Source organism: Podarcis raffonei, chromosome 7 (assembly GCF_027172205.1).
Source record: "Podarcis raffonei isolate rPodRaf1 chromosome 7, rPodRaf1.pri, whole genome shotgun sequence".
Lineage (NCBI taxonomy): Eukaryota > Metazoa > Chordata > Lepidosauria > Squamata > Lacertidae > Podarcis > Podarcis raffonei.
The window spans coordinates 46,043,646-46,066,148 of record NC_070608.1 but is presented as its reverse complement, the minus strand read 5'-3'; the positions used below and the strand labels follow the sequence as shown (position 1 = coordinate 46,066,148).

Genomic DNA, 22,503 nt, shown 5'->3' with positions numbered 1-22,503 from the left:
GAAAGCTGTTTCCTGAAGGGGATAGTGGAAATCTGAAAAACGTGGGTTGAGGGAGTGCTGTGTACTGTATACAGTGAAATTAGGCTGGAAAAGGTGCATACCTTACTTGTGTATATGTAATATTTCCAAGGAGGAGGGAGAAATATAAGAAAATTAACAAAACAAACAAACATGGAAATGGTGGTATAAACTGTCCTTTGTTTTTTAACCTAAGGTGCAACCCTGTGTGTCATTTGCCAAGACAGGAGCTCCTTGCGGCAAACAATAGTCCGTCTAGAGCTGGAAGATGAATGGCAGTTTCGTCTGAGAGATGAATTTCAGACTGCTAATAGTAGCGATGATAAGCCACTCTATTTTCTGACTGGGCGCCATATATAAGTTTGAGAGGAAACAAATGGCAAAGGAAAAGAACAGAACCTGAGAAGTCGGATTGTGTCTTTTCCCCCCTTTCTTTGAAAGTACAATCACTGTGGAGCAAAGTGCAACCAATATTTATGTTCACTACTCTTAAGGATCCCCCAAATTTCTAACCCAGACTTTATTTTTTATGACTGAAAAGTGAATTGATTCAAGTTGATTCCTCGTGAGTCACTGTTACGTAATGGCATACCCATGATGACCCATGATGTGGAGAATAACATTTTGGCAGATGGCAAGTTCTCCTGATCGCTTTATACTATGCTAAAGGAGAATTAAACAGACTTTTGGCATCTATCAGCTTGAATGTGTTACATGCGGTTCACAGTAAGAATGTGGAATTATTTGAAGATAATATGCTGAGGAATGCTGTCCATTTCTCTTCATATCTGTACTTTTGGTACGGTATAACTCAGGGGTTTGAAAAGACAAAAAGTAACCTAGAATTGTGTGTTTGAAAGATTATTTTTTGTTCACTTTCTGTGCAGTGTTAGCTTAAGGTTTGTAATTTTATATGTATTGAAACTTTTGGCAAAATTTCCACAAAAGTTAAAGTTTACTACATAAGCCTGAACAAATTGATGAATGTAAGGCAGGCATTGTGTGCACATGCTGGTTTGTCAGAACAGCTGTTATTTCACCTTTTGGGGTGAAATATTGGTCTGAATGGAAAGATCTTCAACTCAGTAGGTGATCAGCCTTTTCTCTTTGGTAGCATGCCAAGCCATGTGCAAGAACCTATTTTTGCACATGGATCAATCTTGACAACCAGCCTGCTTATTCATATTGTCTCATCGGTGTGCTTAAACTCCACCAAAATGATGTAATCCTCAGTACTATCAGAAATCATTTTGAGGTGACAAATCAGCCTTCTAGCTTGTTCTCACACAGCAGAAGTTCCTTTATTTCTTTTTGCAGTCGGTGTCTCGCTTGCTTCAACTTTCTCTATAGTTTTTTGGGTAGAAAATGCTATATGTGTGCTTTTATGGAGAGCATTTACTAACCCATGAAAAACAGATGAACCATAGGCCAGAAGCGTGAAGTATTTAATGGCTGAAGCAAGCTGAGCCACAAGTTCTGAGAGCCATAAAGTCCATTAAAATAACTTCTAACTGAATTGGGACCAACAGCAGGAGCTGTGTGTTTATATACATACATACATACATACATACATACATACATACATACATATAAATAAAGGTCTTAAGCACACCTGGAAAAGTTGGCCAGGTCATTTTAACTATTTAGGGCTTGATCTAATGGAGCACAACTCCAGCACCTGTGTTCGACTGAGTTCAATAGAGCTGTTTTTTTCCAACTCCCCAATGCAAGCACATGGGCATAAACGGCATAAACAGGTAGCATGAAAAGACAGTGGAAGGAATGGAAAGTCTGAGAGCACTTTCCATATTCTTACTGTTGCACCATACAAGTTCCTTTTGGTCCTAAACATAAGTAGCATACAAGGCACAGAAATAGAAGGGGGTGGTACAGGAGGTGGGCACAGATCTCCTGTCGCTGGAAGTGCCCTTGTAATGCCTCAGTACATGCTTGTTTTGATGGAAACAGATACAGCAGAACTCAGCTGGGGTCCGTAGAATTCTTTCATCTGTAGGTACTGAATGCGTGTGCTTAACTGGATCAAGCTCTGTGCTTTGTTTGAATTAGAGAGGTGTTAAAATAACACTATTTTTAAATAGGCTGTGAATTGTTTTAAGAGTGGGTTTCTTTATACCAGCACTTTGTGCTGTGAAATATGCTGAGAGTTTAAATGAGTACGGTACAATCAGGGCTTCATAATGCAGTTAACATTTATGGATAGAATTCACTTCCTTTTTCCTACTCTGCTTTTTCCAGCTTTTCCTACTGTTACGCTTTGTGGTGGTGGTTCTTCCTTCACTGCTATTCTTACACTTTTTCTTGTCACACCAATATTTTATATGCAGCCCGTTTTCATCTTGTTAGTGAGAATTTCATTCAGTGCATTACACTTATTATGATCTAAATATAATTAAGAACACAAAAAGTCGATTAAGAAGCACCTGCCAAACTGCATTTAGAACAAAAGTGTTAATTGTACAACTTTTTAACCTTGTGAAAAAGCTGTTTACAAATAATGAAAAGCATAATATATTGATTGAAGTTGAAAAGGAAAATAATGGTTTTCATACCTGTTCATTTTATTATAGCTTTATGTAAATGTAGCATGTTTCAAATGAACGATTGTTTACTTTAGTGTAGGTTATTTGGGATTTTTTGTACCCATAAAAAATCTGCCTTATACTTAATGAGTACCTTAATTTTTGTTTGGTAGGAGGTTATGTAAGAACTGCAGTTAGGAACTACAAGGCTGGTGTATTCACTGTGTAGCCTATTAAGACACATGTAGAATTACTGGCATTTTAGGGTCTTGTTCTGGTTTCGTTGGCTGAACTTAATACCCGCATAAGGTGAATTTGTGAAAGTTTCCATTTTAATGCAAACTTTGCAGATAAAAAATCTTTTAAAAAATCTTTGTATATATGATGTTTGCACTAAGTTCTTAAAATTCCATGTGCTGAGAGTGATTATACCCTTGGTAAAGAGGTACAAGAATATGTGTAAGTTGAGAACTTGGAGGAGGCTAAGCGCCTTTTCACACAATCAGGGTTTTTTGGCCATATTTGTAGCAGACTGTCTACATACCATCTCAGAACAGTTTGTGTTTATGGGTATCAGTTTCTAAGCACTATATTCTCTACCTAGAAAAATGTACTATCTCCTTGACAGCATATTCTTATCCTTACTTGATACACTGCTTTCTGAACATGGTTTTCAGTAGTATTAGTTCAAAGTAACTGCGTGAAGCTCTTGCCCCTCACATTGCTACCCCACTTACGCAGTTTTTGGTTAGGGTTTTTACTAGTGCACTCCACTGACCAACACGTGCAGAAATATTTTAAATCATTTTTGGAAGTAAAGAAGCTCAACTACTCTGTTATATTGGGGAATGCTTTGTGTAGAAAGATTCTGGTTACATCTATTTTCTTTCTGTATTGGACAAGAGCACATTCAAAGCATTGTCACTTAGGCAAAGAAATAAGAGTTTTGGTTGAATTCCAGCTGAAATGTATTCGGAAATTAATTACTGACATCCATATGCTTTAATAATGCAAGCTCTCTAAATGATTTTACAGGACAGTACATCAGAAAAAGATACCAGATGCTACAATCTAATATTTTGGTTACAAGCCTTGCCAGCAAGGCAGTGACATGAATGTATTAAAAGAGGCCAGCATTATTTTACCGGTAGACTTGTCAAATATAAGTAGTTAAGACACCGGTTAATATTGAATGTAATCTGTAATTATAAAACAAATCACTCATATCTGTAATTTATGCAGTTGTTTTGTGTTACCTCTGAAAAGGGTTTAAATATTTTTCTTAGGACTGCTTCACTCCTGACCAATTTCCTATACTGGTAATTTTTATTTCTAGGGTGAAAGGAATGCAAACTGTAAATCCATAAGTGTGATTATCCCATGTCAGATTTGTTACAATATATGTATATATAACAAATCTGTGTTGTAGGCATCATATATGTTGCTCTGCATTGTCTGCCTGCTTTTTCTCTATGTAGGGGTACATAGTCTCTCTGTGTAAGAAGTTCATCAGGTCTGAAGCAATCCTTGATGTAAAATTCTCTTAACCAAAGCTTGGTGAATTTAGCTTCACTAGCCAGTCTACCTCACATTTTATTGTTTGAATTGAAATTGTCTGCAATTGTGGCTATAGTATGTTTATAATGTTCTTTCATTAAATTCAATTAATGTTATCACATTACCATTCAAGAGTCTGTCTTATTCTTAAAATTGTGGAAAATCTCCTGCCATCAAACTTTTATTTGGTGAAAAAGCAGCACTTTTTAAATCTGTGTTTCCAGTGTTACACTAACAATGTAAAGGTAAGTGGTGTTTTGAGCTGCGACACCTACATGTTGTAGGGCTTCCTAGAGGTAGTTCACCAGCTACTATTGGAAATGAGATAGACTCTTGTCAGTCAGTCTCATTTTAGACTGAAAATTTCCATAGTGACACTAGGAACCTGATATATTAGGTCTTCAAAATTTAGCTAGCATAGTTGGTAATCACCCCATCATTTTGATATAATAATCAGACTAGTGTTTCAATCAACTTTTAATATTCAACCATATCAAAGGCATTGATTAAATTTACTGAGCATTAGTACATTATTTTAAAATTATCAAATACTTTACTTTTAATCTACATTATATACAGGTCAAGAAAGGCCACAGCAGTTTTTCAACATATGCACCCTCTGAAATTGGAGGGATTTTGGATAAAGTATCAAAGTGAAGTCCACAAAAAAAGTATGCTATTGCTGAAAAAAGTCAGGGCTTCCTTCTTCTCAGGCTAATCTATTCAACACTGTCTTTTTTTAAACATTGTTTTCCATTCAAAGTGTATACGGAAACTAAACAATGTCATGCTGTAGAACATCTTTTAGCGGTGATATGTATGTATAGGCTCTTATTGAAAAGAAATGCTGTCACTGCCCTGGTATATTACTTCATTGTGAACTTCAAAATGTACTTTAAAGGCGACCACAGTTCTTGCACTAGTTGACAGTCCACTATGAACAATTAGATACTGCATGTAAACATGACTAAGTTACTATAGATACAATACATTCTTTATATAAAAATAGCCTTTAAAAAAATTACCCTACTTTTTGTACTGTTTACAGTTAACAAAATACAGCAACCACATTTTGGTTGTTACTACTCCTGAGTTAACTGCTAGGAAGTGCCCCATTCTCTGTCTGCAGCTGGGCAATAATTTTGCTATAAAATTTCCACTCTAAGCAGGTTGTTGTCCACTGAGAAAGTTATATACCAGGAACTGACTAGTACCAAAGTACCGTGTTGCAAACAGTTTTCCATCAGGGGTAGGATCAGAAAAGGCGATTTCTTCTTTACTCAAATATGAGCCATATATAAAGTTACTCCTGTTTAAAGATATTTTAAAAAGGAATAGCGTTAACATAACATATACGGGTACCATGCTATTTGATCAAATACCGTAATCCCCATCAATCAAGTGAAACAACTGGCACCATCAAATGCTACCCTATTCTATGTTTTTGAAAAAGCAGTTTTAAAGACCAGAGGAGAGGGTAAGAAGAAGAGAAATTACAGCAGTTCACACAACTTTTGAAATATGACTATCTACTCTCTGGACTCATAGTTACGATAAAACAGAAGGCTTCCAATAATAGCAAATAAAGTGAAAGATGTGACTGGCTGACTAAGCATGCTTGCAAACATAAAAAGTAAATATTTAGATTAATATTATGATTTGTGAAGCACTTTAGAGTATTCAGATGACTGTATAAAATGCTAAATATTTTGGGCACTATTCAACTGTGTCCTGCCCAAGAGGAATGAGATTCCCCCTTTTCTCCTCCAAAATCTACCCCTTGCAGCACCTGCCATGTTCCACAAATCTGGTGGACGTCAATGCGATCTGTGATTTGATGCTGGCTTTCAGCTGGTACCTTGTGAAAATTATGAGGAACTGGGCTTTGGGTCCATGAACTGCTCTGTAAAAATAGTCTATCCAGTACTATAAGATATGTCCACCCAACTGGGAAAGCCACAGCTGTGGGGTGCTGTTGAGGCCTGTGGCTTATTTGGATGGAGAGAACTACAGAATTGCTCCCCAGTCATTCAGCCCTCTCTCGTGGGACTTTTTTTGGGGAGGAGATCGAAAAAGCTCCCACTCCCTCCCCACAGAAGGGGGGGGAACCCTGTGGTTATTGCTGCTAAAAATGTGCCTTGCCACTTCCCTTTCACAAACACTCTATCTTTTTGTTCCTTATTGACACATCCATCGCAGCACATTCTCTCCATACCTCTGGCTAGAATTGAGAAGCGAAGGGCAAAGATTGTAGGGCATTTAAAAACTCTGTACAGAGGCCAAAGAAAGTGGAACTATTCTTAACAGACAGCAGAGGTGGAAAAAGCCTTCAACCAACTAGTTTTTGTTTGTTTCTAAGGACTGAGATCCTCTCGTGGGTATCAGGGATGGTGTATGTGTGCCTGCTGGCACCATGGTGGGGACTCCAGTCCTATACTTAACACATTTCATACTAAAATATAATATAAATGTTTACCTCAAACATTCTAACATCCGAGAAGCAATTTTCTTCCGACGCATCATGCTAAACACCCAGATGCGACTAATTCCACAGATAGCAGGCTCAGGAGACGTTGAGCAGCACCAAGCCTTTTGCCTTTCAAATGTGACTTTCTCGTTTTCTGAACTAACTTCTGGTATCTTTTCTTCGATAACTCTGTATCCCTAGAGAACAAACCTAGCTTCAGCATACTTTACCAATGCAAAGTGCACTAAAACAGCTAATGTAAGGTGAACTTGTCTATTATAGATGTTTTCATCACTACCTCCTTTCAGAATTTTGTTCAATCACACCGTTGCCATTTTTATTGCAAGGAAAAGAACAAAAAGCAGGCAGCTTTCGTGTTTCAAACTGAGAAATCGTCTGCTAGAGTCAACAGTCACTCCCTACAATGTGGAACTTTAGAAGTTAATTAGGGTATATGGTCTGCACCAGTCCCCTTCAGGGTGTGTCTGTCCTTTGACCAGCTGGGCCAGCATACAATTCATCTTGACAGTATCCCTCATTCGGACGTATTTTTTGGGGGTAGAAGGAAATACCTCATTAAAAAAACACCCTCCAGCTATGTTCTTTATGATATCTGAGCAGAACTAGAGAACATTGTCTTCAGACAGCTTGGAGCTTGCAACAGACAGACAGAATTCTGAGTAAACCCACTTATAGAAGATATTCCAGATTGCTTCAGGCATAAAGCTAACAGCTCATTTTATAAAGGAAAACAGTTCACATATGCTACTCCTTCCCTCCGCAAATAGTTCACATTGCCCATTACAGAAAGGGTTACTGCCAGCTGTGTCAAGAAGCATATGGAAGTTTAAAAACAGAACAAAAGCCAAAAACCAGCCTTCAACGTAACTCAGAAGACTGAGCCACTTGCAAATAATGCTCTTTATAGTATAGCCTACCCACAGAAAATACTACAAAAATGAAGAGAGCTTTAAAAAACCACCCAATGAATGAAGAAGAAACTTGTTCTGGACACAGCCTTACTCACCCATTGGATATGTTCGGCGATTAAGCATCCTGTTACTTTTTTATCATTAGAAATAAATAACAGTGTCTTAGTTCTGGAGCATGTAAGAGGAGCTTGTTGAAATCCCAGATCATTATCTACCATCTCTCTGATTTCGTCAACCTGCCAAAAATTGCATAATATAATTATACCCAGTATATTCACAAGTAAGAAAAATGTTTTTAAAAAATAAGTTCTAGGTCTACTGAATAATCTGTAAAGAAATGAAGAAAAGTGTAACAATGAATATCTTGGAAAAGAACAATGATTGTTTCTGTTACTGCGCAAAAAAATCAATTTGTGTCTTTGTTGAAATATTAAAAGGGACTATGGAAACTTTTTATTTTAAAAATAACCACCCACAGTTGGACATATGAACAACAGTAATTCTTCCTTGTTCCCTGTTACAGTAACTCAACAGAACTCCAAAGCAAGTTGTTCATTGTTCTGGGAATTTGAGTTTCAGCCCTGCCACATAAATACTTATATTTATCAAGTGATTATATGTTATATTGAACTCAGAAATGCCAATGAAATGCCATTAACAAAATGAAAATGAGCCACACTAGTCAAGCAATTAGCTTTAGCTGATTAATATAGTGAATAATGTCATCTAGAAAAAAAGTTCCAAAACATAACAACTTCAACTACAGGTTTAGGAAGAATCTAAAGATTTAAAAAGGAAATAGCTTCAATGTGCTCCACCAGGAATGCTGTCTTTTCACAGACAGTCAGCTATAAGCCATAGGATCCCTGTTTTCCCACTCCTTTCTTTGGCATGCATACACAGGGATACTTAGACACACGTTCCCACCCAATCTGTTCAGTCAAGGAAAGCAATATTGCTGCTTCCCCTTCCTTGATTTGGCAAATGAGGTGGGCTAGATGGGGATATGGCAGATGTGCCTTCTATTTCCTGACATGGCCTGGTACAGTTCCTGTGTGTACACCACTTCACACACACCAGTGAGAAAGATGGTTTAGATTCAGCCTGTGGGTCCCCAGATGTTGTTGGACTACAACTCCCATCATCCCTGAGCTCTGGCCTTGCTAGCTAGGGGTGATGGGAGTTGTAGTTCAACAACATCTGGGGACCCACAGGTTGAGAAAGACTGGTTTAGAAGAACAGGGTTCAGTTACGCTCAATAGAGATCCTGTTACATTCAGGCACTGTGCCTGCACAAACCCTGCATATTTCCTATGAGGCAATTTTAATCTGTTTTAGTATTTTCACTTTTGTAGGTTTTAAAGTATGGTTGTGATTTTATTGTTTCATCTCTTAGTAAACCTCCTACTTGCAAAAGTTTCAGGAAATAAATAATTGCCTATGACAAGGCTGTTTAATGTGCTTTCCTACCTAGTTCCTCAGAATCAGTACTAAGAGTGGTTATATTTCCGGAGTCTATTTCTCATTCAGATCTTCTCTGCAAGTTCTGACATGTTTTTCTTCCATGGAGGAAAGACATCACACCTCAATTGCAGGTTTTTGCTTTCTATTATCAAAAAAGTAGCCTCTACATTAGAGTACAGCAAGTTCCAGCTTGGCCTTGTAAGTTAGAATTTTTTCCCTACATTTTTTCCTTCCAGAGGTCAGCAGTGGCCTGTCAGGATAATTATCTACTTCTATTCAATAACAAGCTCTGGCCTGGCACTTTAGCAAACATGATGTTATCAAAAATACCTGGACCATTCATATCTATTATATCTGTACCTTTACATGCCACAGGTCCATGTGGATAGTCAAAGGCAGCAGATATTTAATCTCAGGGAAAGGTTTATAAACAGTCAGCCCCTATGCATTCACTTTATTTTCAAGTTTCTCTAATCTACATATAGACCCAAAAAGAGAGCACTAAAATAACACTTCTAGTAACAGGTCTTTCTGGTTGATGATTTGTGTGCTGATTAGGAGACAGACAGCTGATGTTAACACAGGAACCAACCTGTTAAATGCACCTGAAATTATGAGCCAAGTTCATACAAATGCTTAACTAAGCTATTTGCTCATGTGAAAAACAAAGAAGAGAATAGAGGTTTTTTTAACGGTTTGTTCTACCTTTCTTAGTGCATATTTTGGATCATCAGGAAGTACCATTATTATCTTGCCATCAGGATACTCAGCCAAAATTCTCTCTTTTTTCCAGCCCTAAAAAAGCACATAATAAATACTTGACTAAATAGACACTTTTACATTGCTTAACCCAATGTTCGCAACTATTATTCCTTGTAGCACTATGCAAAATGATCTATATGTAAGAGGAATGGATTTCTGCTTGTACAACAGGACTTCACTTTCCCCTACCGCAGCACACCCTTAAATTCTGCATCTTGTTTAGTAGGCAACAAACCCAATTGGGTTGTGGTTTAATTTATTCATATTAACACTGTTTTAATACTTCAGAATTTCCTCTCGTTTTTTCTGTGGCTGCCCCAAACAACTCTAAGACAAATTAGCTGAGAACTGGTACAACTTGGTTATCAGAGCCAATAGCCCAAACACCAAAGTAGAGCAACTATATGTGCAGGTGGGTGCATTCTAGTCTCTAGTGAGCAGAAATGAGCAGATTTTAAAAACTGAGTTTCTTTAACAAACATTGTTACCTCCATAAATACAAAATATTACATTTTAACATCTTGGCATGCAAAAGACCTCCAGGAGGTTTTCCATGAACTGAGTGGCATGCAATGGTTCAAATACGGAATCATTCATTTTGTAACTGGTCATAACGATCATAGTCACAAAAATGAGGCTATAAAAAGAATAACTACCTTCTAAGAACCTAAAGGGATAAGTTGCTATGCTGTGTGTATCTGAAGTTAAACATACTCAAAAATTAGGTAATTAAGTCTTCTTCAGATCCACACTGATGGTGATTAATGAGCAGTACCTGCATGGAAAAACAAAACAAAAAGCCACTTAAGTCTATTAAGATGGGACTTAGCCAGAAATTAGAGTTTAAGTTGCTCAGAAAGGATGCAGAAAGTTATGGTATATTTCACTAGCCTAAGTGACGTATCTCTGAAACACAAAACACTTTGAAGGAGGGAGAAAGGGGAACTCCCTGGAAGATATGCTGTCTTCTAAATTTAAAACATTACTTTAAAATAATAATCTGGAACTGTTGTTTTCAGTACTACATGCTCTTTTTTCAAACAAATAATAATAATAATAATAATAATAATAACAATAATAATAATAATAATAATAATGTACTAAAGCAACTAATTCTTACTGCTAGTGCTGAAGATCCTTTTCAGCACTAGCAGTAAGAATTCATTTCATCAAGGTATTTAGATTTCTATTCCACCCTATTCAAAAGGTAGGTTTCAATTTTAGAAACCCAGAAATATTAAAATAAACTTCCTCAAAGTCTACTAATATGCATTCTCATCGCCATTTTTGGATTTATTTTTCCTCCCTTACTAATAGCGATACAGGGCATCACAAAATGAGGGTAGAATTTGTAAAAGATTAGACTAGGGAATGCATCACATATTGGGCTACCTCCAAAGACAGTTTGGGAACTGCAGTTAGTTCAAAATGTGGCTAGCTGTGACCAGGCATTATGAGCACAGAAGCCAGTGCTTTGCCAACTTCAGGGGCTATTGCTCCATTTCTGGGTCACAAAACCTCCAACATGCACCCTTAATTTAGCTTTCAGTTTATATCAGTCATTAAAAAAACTAATTTAGTCCTGTACTTTCATACAATCAAAGAGTCTAGAAACAAGAGCCTTATTAGTAATATCAATTGCTATGCTGTGATCATTTTGAAGGCAACCCTGGAGAGCAGTAGTTTAAAAAAAGCTAAAATGGCTTAACTACCTTGTGTAGGCAACAAATACGGGTCCGATCGTTTTCAGATAGCCTCTCTTTTAGCTATAAATGTTGTGATATATCTGTGGATGATTACTTCTTTTAAAAATTATATGACTGCGAATTGTACAACTATAATGATATACAAAAGATTCTTACATCCCAAGCTAGATTTGAACCAAAGATTGATTTTGTATCATATATAAATTAAGTAGCTTGGTGAATTCAGTTCAGTGGTCCTGGAGGTCTTATCAATGTCAATGTACGGAAGGTAACATGTGTGATAAAGAAAACAAACTTCACTGATTTTAACGGAAGTTACAGGGGCATATTATATTTAGACTAATAGCAGTTTTGTTTGGTGTGCAATTTTTGAAATTAAAAGTCAGACTACGCAAAGTTTAGCATTTCCTATTAGCCAAGTTACTTGAAAATATGGCCATACCTAATTTACACATATTTACAGTTTTATGCAAATAGAGAAACTACTGACTAGATTAGTCCATTCTTGAGTGCTAAGTCATATACTGTAATACTGTATTGATGCATAGGAAAAAATACCAGGACCAGAAAAAAACACTTGAAAAGGTATGATGAATTAGCATTGATACATTAATAACTGACTAGCATTCAAAAACACATTTAAATGGATCTAACACTTTCCTACACCTTTTTAGGGTAATTGTTAAATAGTCTGTATCCAGCAGTAAACGCTGTTCTGGTTAATCCATAGCAAAAGCTCCAAAACATACAATGTTATATGAAAGAAATGTTCTTACCACATATTTTACAGCACTTATGAACTGGTTGTGGAAGAGTAGATGTTGAGTTTCATCCTCAGGATTTGAAGCACTATAGAGCATCCCACAAATGTTGCAGGAAATGGCTCCAAATCGCTTTTGTCCTGCGTCCTATATTAAAAAGTAAATATAGTGCTCATTCAGGAGCAGTAATATGCACATTAAACAAAGTTTCTTAACACAATAGGCAGTTTACAAAAACATGAACCCCTGCTGACTCCATGTTGCTCAAATTTACACTACTTTCCATTAGTATGAGGACAAGATTTTCTCAGTCAAGTGATTTGTTTGAATTCTGTATTTCATACACAAACCAGCAAAATGCTAATGTGAGAGAGAGTATGGAGGTGAGTTTCTCTTTTGTTCACTCATGGAACAATACCTGTCAGTAGTGATCTGGGCACCCAGAGTCAATAATACAAGGCACGATTTTCCTCTCTGTGACCAAACCCCCAAATTTCCACTTTACATTTCCTTATATAATTAAATAATAACCATCAATGTATTTAGGAGGAATAAAAGTGGGCGCCATCCATGACATTGGTGGGTGGGTATTTAGTCAGTGGGCTGTAGCCAACGCTAGTCCTATGCAAAGTAGACTTAAGTTCATTAATTTCAATGGGTCTACTCTGTGTGAAACTTAGTTGGACGCGATGTACTTTGATTAAAATTATGCACAAGAACAACATAACATACTTACAATGCACAATACTTACTATGATCAGCTGCTTATCGCTATCTTTTGCTACATCTTTTGGTTTTCGGATATGTTCTTCAGATGAAAGGATACCACCACATTTTGATGCTAATGCAATCTTTGGCAAACATGTCCTTTAAGTATAAAAACAGTTCAAATGAACAAAATGTTGCCTATTTCTCTATATATTTTAATATGAACTTAAATTCAGCTAAAAATGCAAATATTAAACCGAAGTGACTGGAACCTATTTTAATGCAAAAAAAATCTTTAATTGTTCAAAGTTCTTTAGCTATCCTTTGTTGAAAAAATATGGTTCATATTAAAGAACAAGCAAAATCTACAAGTGCAAATCCTACACATCTGATAGACCAGGATTGTAAATAACCACTTGCTTGACCAACCAAGAATTGCTTCCAGGTGACCACCCAACTGACCAACCCCATCATGATTCTCCCTTGAGCCTTAAGGAACTTACTGGCTTTCTAAAAGTTCAATGAGAGAAGCCAGCCTGCTGGGTTTGGGAGGCTGCACTAGTGTCTGTTACTACCATGCTATGATTTCACAGTGGGTTGTGCAAGCAGTACAACATTAATGGAGGTTGTTCTATGCAGCTTCCCATTTGTCCTCAAGGGTGGTGGAAAATGTAGCCTTAGGAAAAAAGACATGGACAAAGGGTGGGATGAAACTCAGGCAAGGAGGAATGATTTCTCTTCAATATGTCATTTGCATGGCAGACTATCAGAAATATCTATGGGAAATGGGGGGGGGGGCTTTCCTTACTATGAATGATGAAGAAGTATAGTGGAGCCTATCTAGAGAGGGCACCGTTCAGCATGTCCTGCTTATCCTAACAATATGGTTGCATACAGTTATGAACATTTGAATTCTCAATAGCAATCTTTTAATTATATCATCACTCGGGACTTCAGTCAATACAAATTGCATACAACTCCCACAAGGAATAACTGCATTTATATTCAATAAGCTAACAAGCTAATTGGAAGCCATAACTAAGTCTATAAAAGTTTAATACTTCAATAATAAAAAGATAGCAACCTCTAGCATTTGAAACCTCTAATTACTTGATATACAGAATAGCGTATGGCAAGAACCAAGGCTTGCATAAGAAAAAGTATGGGGAGCAGCAATATTTGTTTCAGAGTCTTCATAGGAATGTCAGGGGGAAGTACTAGTTTTGGCAGAGCCTGATCATACCAGGAGGAAAGAATACCCATGAGTTTAGAGGCCTGAACATACAGGATCTGCAGGCACTTAAAAGTTTCTTTTCCAAAACCAAGGGCAATACAAAAAGGAAGGTATTCTTGCATCAACAGCTTCTGTCGGTAGAGCATGAGAATCTTAGGGTTGTGGGTCCGAGACCCACGCTGGGCAAAAAGATTCCTGCATCGCAGGGGGTTGGACGAGATGACTCTTGTGATCCCCGGTAACTCTACTATTCTACAATTCTATGATTCTATTTCACTAGTTGTGGTGAGAAGGGCTTAATGCACGCTTTAAATGGTTCACTGCAGGTACAAAGGCAACAAGCAATGCAACTAACTGATACCTGATCTCATTTGTCTCAGAGGTTTTATTTGTGAACAGAGTCCGAACCAACTGCTTGGGAGCTGCATCTATAAAGGAATAAATGTGTTACTTTACTTACATGAACACACACACACACATATATATATATATATAATTTCCCATGTATACCCAGTATTTGAGATTTTATCTGTTTGATGGCAGAGAATGACAGACATGCAGAAATAAAACACAAATATTAACCTGAAATAAATTGATTTTCTGTGTAACTTTGCCTTACAACATACAGTTTTATATTATTGAAGGTTAATATCTGGCCACTTTTGTAACCAAATGCAATTTTGGATTCAGAATAGTCAAACACAATCCCTTAAACTGTACACTGAACACAATAGGAACCATTACAGCTGCTATGTGTGGTCTGCATATGGAAAAAAATGGAAGAGGGCACAACTCAGTGGGAGAGATTTCATGTAGAGGATGCCAAATTCAATCCCTGGCATTTCCAATCTTAAGAATCCCAGGCAACATGACTAAGAAAGACCTAATCCGAAGCTTCACCAAAAAAGCTCCCGTGAAAGCAGAGAACACTAAGCTAGTCAGAACTATTGTATGACTCAACATTAAGGAACAACTACCAACACAGCAGCACTTCTAATAATGATTCAAGAATTGCAGTATATAGCATGTAGCCAAAGAGCTTAGTACTTAATATATAGTACTAAGACCAGCATTATACTTAAGGTGATATACTAAGGTAAAAGCAGTAGTCTAGTCAGCAATGGCATAGCCTGAGGCGAACAAATTTTGAACATACCAGGGCGTCCATTCAAAGAAATGTGAACTTGGTAAATAAGAACAATGGGATAAACTGCTGCATGTCATTATTTGGAAGGGTGGGCAACCCTTTCATTCCCAAGGACATATAGCAGTGGATGTGCAGTTGGCAATCACATGCTAGTCAGCATGCCCAAAGCCAGTGATGGTTAGGGCCTGGACTAGTGGTTGGTAGGGCCATTCACACATACATTCATATTTTCTCACGCACACAGCACATGATTGTGTTTAGGCTTGCTCTTCCACGTATAAATGGCTTAAGGTTTATTTGGTACGACACCAATCTCATTTTGCCTCCAAGCGAGTCATTATCACTTAGCTACACAGTTCTGAGCTCCTTTCTGGACTAGATGAACTCCACCTCTTTATTTTCAACAGCAACTGGGAGCCAAAAGGCCAGAGGGTCTTGCTGACCAAGAGGTCTCTCTCTGCAACACCCACTGTGGCCCTCCAGCTGCCCTGAAAATGTGAAGCCAACTGGAGCTTATTGGGTTGTTTTTATTTTATTACCTAATTTGTTTTTTTATATTGTGATTTTATGCTGTAACAACCCTGAGACCTGCAGGTGTAGGGCTGTATAGAAATTTAATAAATAATAATCTGGTGTGCTACAGCTCTCCTTCCTAGTTGAGGCCAGATGCGCTGCTCCTTGCCATCTCTGCACCACCACCACAAAGTCACAGCTGAGGGCTCAAACAGTGCTTGGATCATGTTGATGGTCCAGCCCTAAGGATCTGGGGCACTTGCCTCCCTTGCAGGACATATAGAGCAATTTACATGGAAAGTTGCGTGTAATTCCTGCAAGGAGAGCCTGAGACCCATGAGCTGTGGTCTAGCTAGTCAGCTGCCATGATACTTTCAGCTTAGCCTGTCAAGGGCATAGTGCTGGAATGGATGATACACGGTGCCTTTTCCAATTCCTGCTTCTACAGTTTTATGAACAAATCCGTCAAGCTTCCTGTAATACAACTTGTAATTCAGCTACTGATAATTCACACAAATGTTATAAAGTTGTTAAACTGTATGGAACTTGTATTTTAAGATTCACCTTGAGGTTTTATTTCTGCTCTTTCTTTTTTTACTTCCTTCACTGGTGACTGTGCTGTAATTATTTTCCTTGGCGTACTTTCTGGACTTGAGTCCAAATGTAAATTGAAGCCCTAAAGAAAATATTGAAACATAGCATTTTAGACAAACTATTCCACTATGTGTCTTGCCAAACCAGACTTAGAAAAAACCCATATGAATTGACCATATTAGAAAAACCCATATGGATTGACTATATTAGCAATCTGACAATAGATCCAATACTGACAAAAAGAGTACAGCACTTGGGAAACAACAATCATTCACGTTATTTATTCCTGTTTAATTTAGTAACTGAATTACACAAATTAGCTTTTAAAAATCTAGTGGCAAAAATATTGCGGATCACTTTTTGCACTTGGTGCTGCCCTGCACATGATTCTATTGACCACAGAAAGCTATTATGCTGTGGTACACTGCAGAGATGTCTGGTTTTGCTGTTGAGGGGAAGCTTTGGAAAGCTTCTGTTGTACTGTAAAACAACAATGGATGTGCTAGAAGATTTTATGGGCAGCCAACCATGCACACCTGCTTAAAGTGAAATTGACCAGAATAGCTTTTTCACATGATTTAGAAAAAGTAGCAGTAATGGGATGAAATGACCCATTTTAAGCAGATTGCACCATGGTATATTAAAGTAACTGCACAAACTGCCTCACAAAACATTTCTAATCTGACGCTGAAATATAATAAATGTGTGCAATCATCATACAATAATATTAAAAACTGATTACCTCATCTGGGGCTGGCTCAGGGCAATGGTGTTGGCTCAGGGTAGAGAGACCATTTTCTATAGCCACCCTGTCTTTAGCCTGGATTCCTTTAGAGCAAGGTATATTTAACTTCTGCTCATGTGCTGCGTTGCCATTGTCCTCTGATTGTACCTGTTTCCTTTGGGCTTCTGGAAGGTGCATTTCTACAACTACTGCTTCTTTTTGTTTCTCTGGAATATTGCACTTTAACAAACCAAGTGCTGGTGTACTTGAGGAATTTGAAGGACTTTGGTTCACGTGATTAACCTTTGCTAATTTTATTTTGGTCCATTTAGAGTTTTTGTTTGCAGTACTATGTCTGCCATTCACAGTACATTTGACAGACATTCCTTTTTTGCTGGGGAAAAATCGCTTACACTGAGAGTTCTGATTAGTTTCCTCTTCAGTAGATACTGCAGTTTGAGGCAACTCCACTACAGTATCTCTCTCTTCCTCTTTTCCACATTCAGCATTAGGATGATCTCTTTTTACTTCCACAGTGTCTGACTCAATCTCACCTGCAATTTCCTCACATAGCTCAAGAATGCTAATCTTTTTTGACTTCATCACATCCTCTGGTTGATAAGCAGGCTTTTGACTCAAAGAGTCTGAAAAACCTCTCTTTGCTTTTACACTGATTTTTCCATTTCTATGCACAGATTCCTTTTCTTTACTTATTACCCTGCATGTTGATGTCACAGAGCAGGAAGTTGTGTTGACAGACCCATTATTAGATTCTTGAAGGCTACAGTCAGGACTATTTCTTGATTCTCTTACCTTCTCTTCAGATGTGGTCAAATCACGGATTTTAGAACCCACCTCATGTTTTTTCTGTTTCAGAGAATCAATTTTCTCAAAACTTGTTATTTCTATTTCTCCATTATTATATTCATCGCTTTTCATGATTTTTTGTTCCATTATTGGCTGGACAGAGTCCAGCTTTTCATTTTTAATACATGGAACCTGTTTTTTCATCTGGGTGCATTGCTTTCGAGTAGAAGCACGTCCTCCTTCAATTTTTCTGCTGCGCAAAGATATGGTAGGCACATTAGATGCTTGCTGCAATCTTGGTGATCTTCGAGTTTGATGCTCATCATGTGAAACAGCAGGTTGTGACTGAGGAACATCCTGCACAGTCTCCTTCCAAGACACATCTTTAGCTTTTGTGACATGCAACTGCTCTTCTGTATTTCTAACAGTACTTTTTTTAGAATTAGTATCTGTTGACCTTGTAGTTTTTTTCCCTTTGTCAGATTCACAAGCTTTTTTATCACTGAAAGTTTTAGTCCGCATCTGTTCAATGCTTTGAGAAGCTGATTTTTTTGCACAAGATTTTTTGGAATTCTGAACCTCAAAGTTAACCTTGTTACTTTTAAGGAATTTAGTGGCTTTAGTAGTTCTACCCTTTTTGGAATTTTCTACCCTCGATTTTGATTCAGAGGACAAGTTCTTATGAGTAGCTCTATTGTGCAATGCTAAACGTCTATTACACAGAGCTTCAGTAGAACACTTTTTAATATCTGCAGATGAATTCTTTTGCTTCTTGGTTTCACGAGAAGTCTTACTTTTGACAGCACTGGATTTTTCCTTCCTTGTAGAAGTGCGTTTGGAGGAAGTCTTTGTACAGCTCAGATGGTTACCATGGTTTATTTTGGAAGATTTTAGGGATGCTTTCGTAGAAGATAATTTTCCTATAGGCTTTAGGGAAGTTTGTTTCACACGTACTGCTTTACAACTTTTCTTCTTTAATTCATTTGAAGTCTGTCTGGAATACTTCTGTGCTCGTTTAGTTTGGGGGGATGGTTTAGAGGATCTGTTGATGGAGTTATTGACAGCTGTCCTGTTAGTTTTTGTAGAGACTTTGTGCATTTCTTTCTTCAACACAGTATTTTTATTTGATTTGGCATGAAGCACTTTTTTTCCTTTGCTAGTTGATACTGATTTACTATTCTTATCCAGTTTCTGCCGCTTAGCAGGGGGTTCTACCAGCACAGATTTTCTTTTCTGTGCTGCCATTTCTGAAAAAGACAAGTATTAAGTCATTTATGCAGTATTTCCAACTATTTCTGCAAAAAATAGAACTTAAATGCAAATTTTAACATGATGACTTGGCTTACTCACAGGTACTCCTTTATAAATAAACTCTGTCTCAGCTGAAGAAATGTGCTGATCTGTGAAAAACACATTCCTTATAAATTTGCATCCAAGGAGAGCATTACATATCTCCTATAAACACAGAAACAACAAAATATTATTGGAAATGACAGTGTTTTACAGTTATCCCTCAGTCGTATTTCATTACAGTAGTGAAACTTATTTCCAAGAACATGCGTTCAAATTTTCAACTAGTTTTCTAATTCTATGGGAAGCTGCAGATATTTTGTGAACCATATAGCAAATAAGCAAGAGTTTCAGGTAATAAATAATATACACATTTTATGCAAATTAAATAGGGCACAAAATTATTCCAGGGATGGTGAGCTGTTGTCCTTCCAGCTGTTGTTAAACTACAGTTCCAACATCCCTGACCCACTGGTCATGCTGGCTGAGGCTGATGGGAGTTGGAGATCACAGGTTCCTTTCCCCTGCCTGACTCAGCTTCAAGCTGCTCTGTATGTTGCACTCTTGATTTGATTCTAATTATTCTAAAGTAAATGAAATTTTAACAGGATTTGTCTTGAAGAGCACAGCATCAACATTTAAGAATAAGCATTCCTTCTAACCATCTCAGACTCCTCCCGGCCTTATCCTACTTCAGGTTCTAATAATGCCATTTTACCGTGCACAAGTTATTTTGAAATTTCTATTATTTTTGCCATTTCGCATGCTTTGGGGGGGGGGAATACTGTGTGTTATCAAGTCTCCTTTTGAAACCTATGTTTTTCTTACCACTGATTGATCAGGAACAAATCTATAGACTCAAACTATTAGTGTCACCATATTTAAGAGGAAAAATTGATAATTTGTCTCCTGTGTAAGTTTCTCTTAATTACAATAGCAAGAAATGAGAACAAGTACAAACTTCCTTAAAAATTTTTATTTAAAAAAAGGATATGTGAGAGGTATATGTACTACTGAGGGGAAACCTAATTGGTTATCTCTAATATCTTTAGAGCTACTTTAGCTATCTGGCAGCATGGTGGATCAAGATAGACAGATAGCAATATGTATCTGGTTTTTTTCTCATAGCAAGTATTTATTTGATAGTTGAAACAAATAGTTCCTGTAAGTGCACAGAGCAATGGCAAACAGGTATGTGCTGGGAGCAACAACAACAAGAAGAAGTAATGTTTTTGTTGTGTAATTAAATCTGTAGCATATCTCAGATTGAACTGAAAAGTAAGTCACATAAAGCTTCCTTCTCAAGTCCTGGATCAAGCTATCTCTGGAGCATTAGCGATTCCAATATTGCCTATGGCTACAGGGACGTGGGTGGTGCTGTGGGTTAAACCACAGAGCCTAGGACTTGCCGATCAGAAGATTGGCGGTTCGAATCCCCATGACGGGGTGAGCTCGGTCCCTGCTCTTGCCAACCTAGCAGTTCGAAAGCACGTCAAAGTGCAAGTAGATAAATAGGTACCACTCTGACAGGAAGCTAAACGGTGTTTCCGTGCACTGCTCTGGTTTGCCAGAAGCGGCTTTGTCATGCTGGCCACATGACCCGGAAGCTGTCCGCCGGCTCCCTCGGCCAATAAAGCGAGATGAGCACTGCAATCCCAGAGTCAGCCACGACCAGACCTAATGGTCAGGGGTCCCTTTACCTTTACCTGTTATCACAAAAGCCCACACTACCCCAACTGTGAGACCACCTGACTTGTACCAAAGGCCAGGTTTTGTACACAAGGCCATAGATTTATGCCCATTATAAACATTTTCATCATCAAGTGCCTCATATGGACATTATATTGTATCTTTCATACACACACTTTGATTTGTATTCAACACAGCCACCCCGCTTGTACAACGGAACTTCCCTCACTCGGTAGAGCACAAGACACTTAATCACAGAGCTGTGCATTTGAGTCCCATGTTGGGCAAAGAGAACCCTGCATTGCAGGGGGCTGGACTAGATGAACCTTGTGGTCCCTTTCAACTCTACAATTCTATGATTTCTCCCTCATCTCCCCACAAACCCTTAAAATCTGACCCAGAGGGATGGGGGGAGGGGGCTGCGAGAAGAGGAAGGCAAAATCTTGTTGTGTGAAGTAAGTGCCACTTACACAACATCGGATACTGTTTGTGGTCAGTTCAGGTGATATCCTGAATTCCTACAAAATCTTGGGTTGTGCTGTCTTACGATGGTAGACCGTAAAGAGGAGCTTGCCAAACCAGTTCCTTTATCAATGCAATGGGTACGATTTAGCACATCCAAAGAAGTTTAACACATCCAAAGAAGTGGCTTTGTGCCACTTCCCTTCTCCCCCTCCCCCTCACCTGGCTAGTACCTAGCAGAACAATAGCCAGATTTGCCCGTGAGAGAAAGAGAGAGAGGCGGGGAGCTGGAGGGAGGCCATGTTACCTGCGAGCGAACCCCATTGAACTGAATGGGGCTCCCTCCTAAGTACGTAGTTAAAAGACTGCAGCCCAAGCCCATGTTGCCTCTGACACCAGAAATCCCTAATCCGCTATGCGCCGCTTTGGGGCTCCACGGGGAAAAGAAAGGGGAGTCGAGCTTGTTAATACAAAGAATGTGAGGGGTGTTTTGAGGCGCGCGGGGGGGGGGAATAAGTGGGGGGAGGCGTTGCTCCTCTTCCCCAAGGCGGTTTCGCGCTTACAACAAAGCCAAAATTCCCATAGTCGAGAAACCGGCGCACCCCCGTTGGTTTCCTTCTCTCTCGGGGTCCCGATAGCCGAACTAGGCTTCGGGGTGGGAGGTGGAGGGGGAGAGGGAGACTCAGGCGGGGAAAGGCCACAGCCTCCGTATATTTCTTTCTGGTTTTATCCCCGCCCCTCCCCACCGGCTGCTTGAGGAAGGGCAGGAGGATTGTCATTTACCTCTTGAGGAGGAGGAGGTCGGCCAAGTTGCCCCCCTCACAGGACGAGGCGCCTTGGGGCCGTGGCGCCGGGTGGGCGAGCGAGGCGGCGGCGCGCGCGAACAAAGTGGCGGGGGGGAGGGGGAGGGCTCCGCTCGAGGCAGCGTCGGTGTCACCCGTGCAGGTTCCTCATGTCACACGGCCGGCGCCGAATAACACTGAGCGAGAGAGAGAAAAGGGAAGCGACTAGAACGCCTCCTCATATCCGGGTATCACGCCAGCCCAAGGGCGCTCGCAGAATGGCTTTCCAGGAGGATCTCCGGTTCCCGATTACAGCGCTCACAATCCTCCATGTGCGGGGCAAGGA

The 22,503-nt window shown here is 38.8% G+C and overlaps 2 protein-coding genes across 3 annotated transcripts in view; one reads left to right on the top strand and one right to left on the bottom strand.

Moving 5' to 3' along the window:
* The window catches only part of GREB1L (GREB1 like retinoic acid receptor coactivator), a 158,256-nt gene extending 154,017 nt beyond the window's left edge, over nt 1–4,239 (top strand). Inside the window, exon 35 of the mRNA XM_053396415.1 lies at nt 215–4,239. Within this exon, the coding sequence (XP_053252390.1) occupies nt 215–378 (164 nt within the window). The 3' untranslated portion in view covers nt 379–4,239. The remainder of the gene's footprint in view (nt 1–214) is intronic.
* Nucleotides 4,240–4,579: 340 nt separating this feature from the next.
* ESCO1 (establishment of sister chromatid cohesion N-acetyltransferase 1) lies at nt 4,580–19,915 on the bottom strand. Of its 2 annotated transcripts, XM_053396414.1 has the most exons (10): nt 19,285–19,912; nt 17,146–19,181; nt 16,374–16,485; nt 14,511–14,577; nt 12,960–13,074; nt 12,223–12,354; nt 9,684–9,773; nt 7,610–7,750; nt 6,592–6,779; nt 4,580–5,424 (listed from the first exon to the last, which is right to left on the bottom strand). In XM_053396414.1, the coding sequence occupies exons 2-10, from the start codon at nt 19,177–19,179 to the stop codon at nt 5,277–5,279; spliced, it is 3,027 nt and encodes a 1,008-aa protein (XP_053252389.1). In that variant the 5' UTR covers nt 19,180–19,181; nt 19,285–19,912; the 3' UTR covers nt 4,580–5,276. The 2 variants fall into 2 exon arrangements, 1 of the variants encoding a protein (XP_053252389.1); XR_008331493.1 differs by lacking the exons at nt 4,580–5,424; nt 6,592–6,779; nt 7,610–7,750 and adding an exon at nt 10,397–10,515 and having other exon boundaries at nt 19,285–19,915.
* Nucleotides 19,916–22,503: the final 2,588 nt, after the last annotated feature.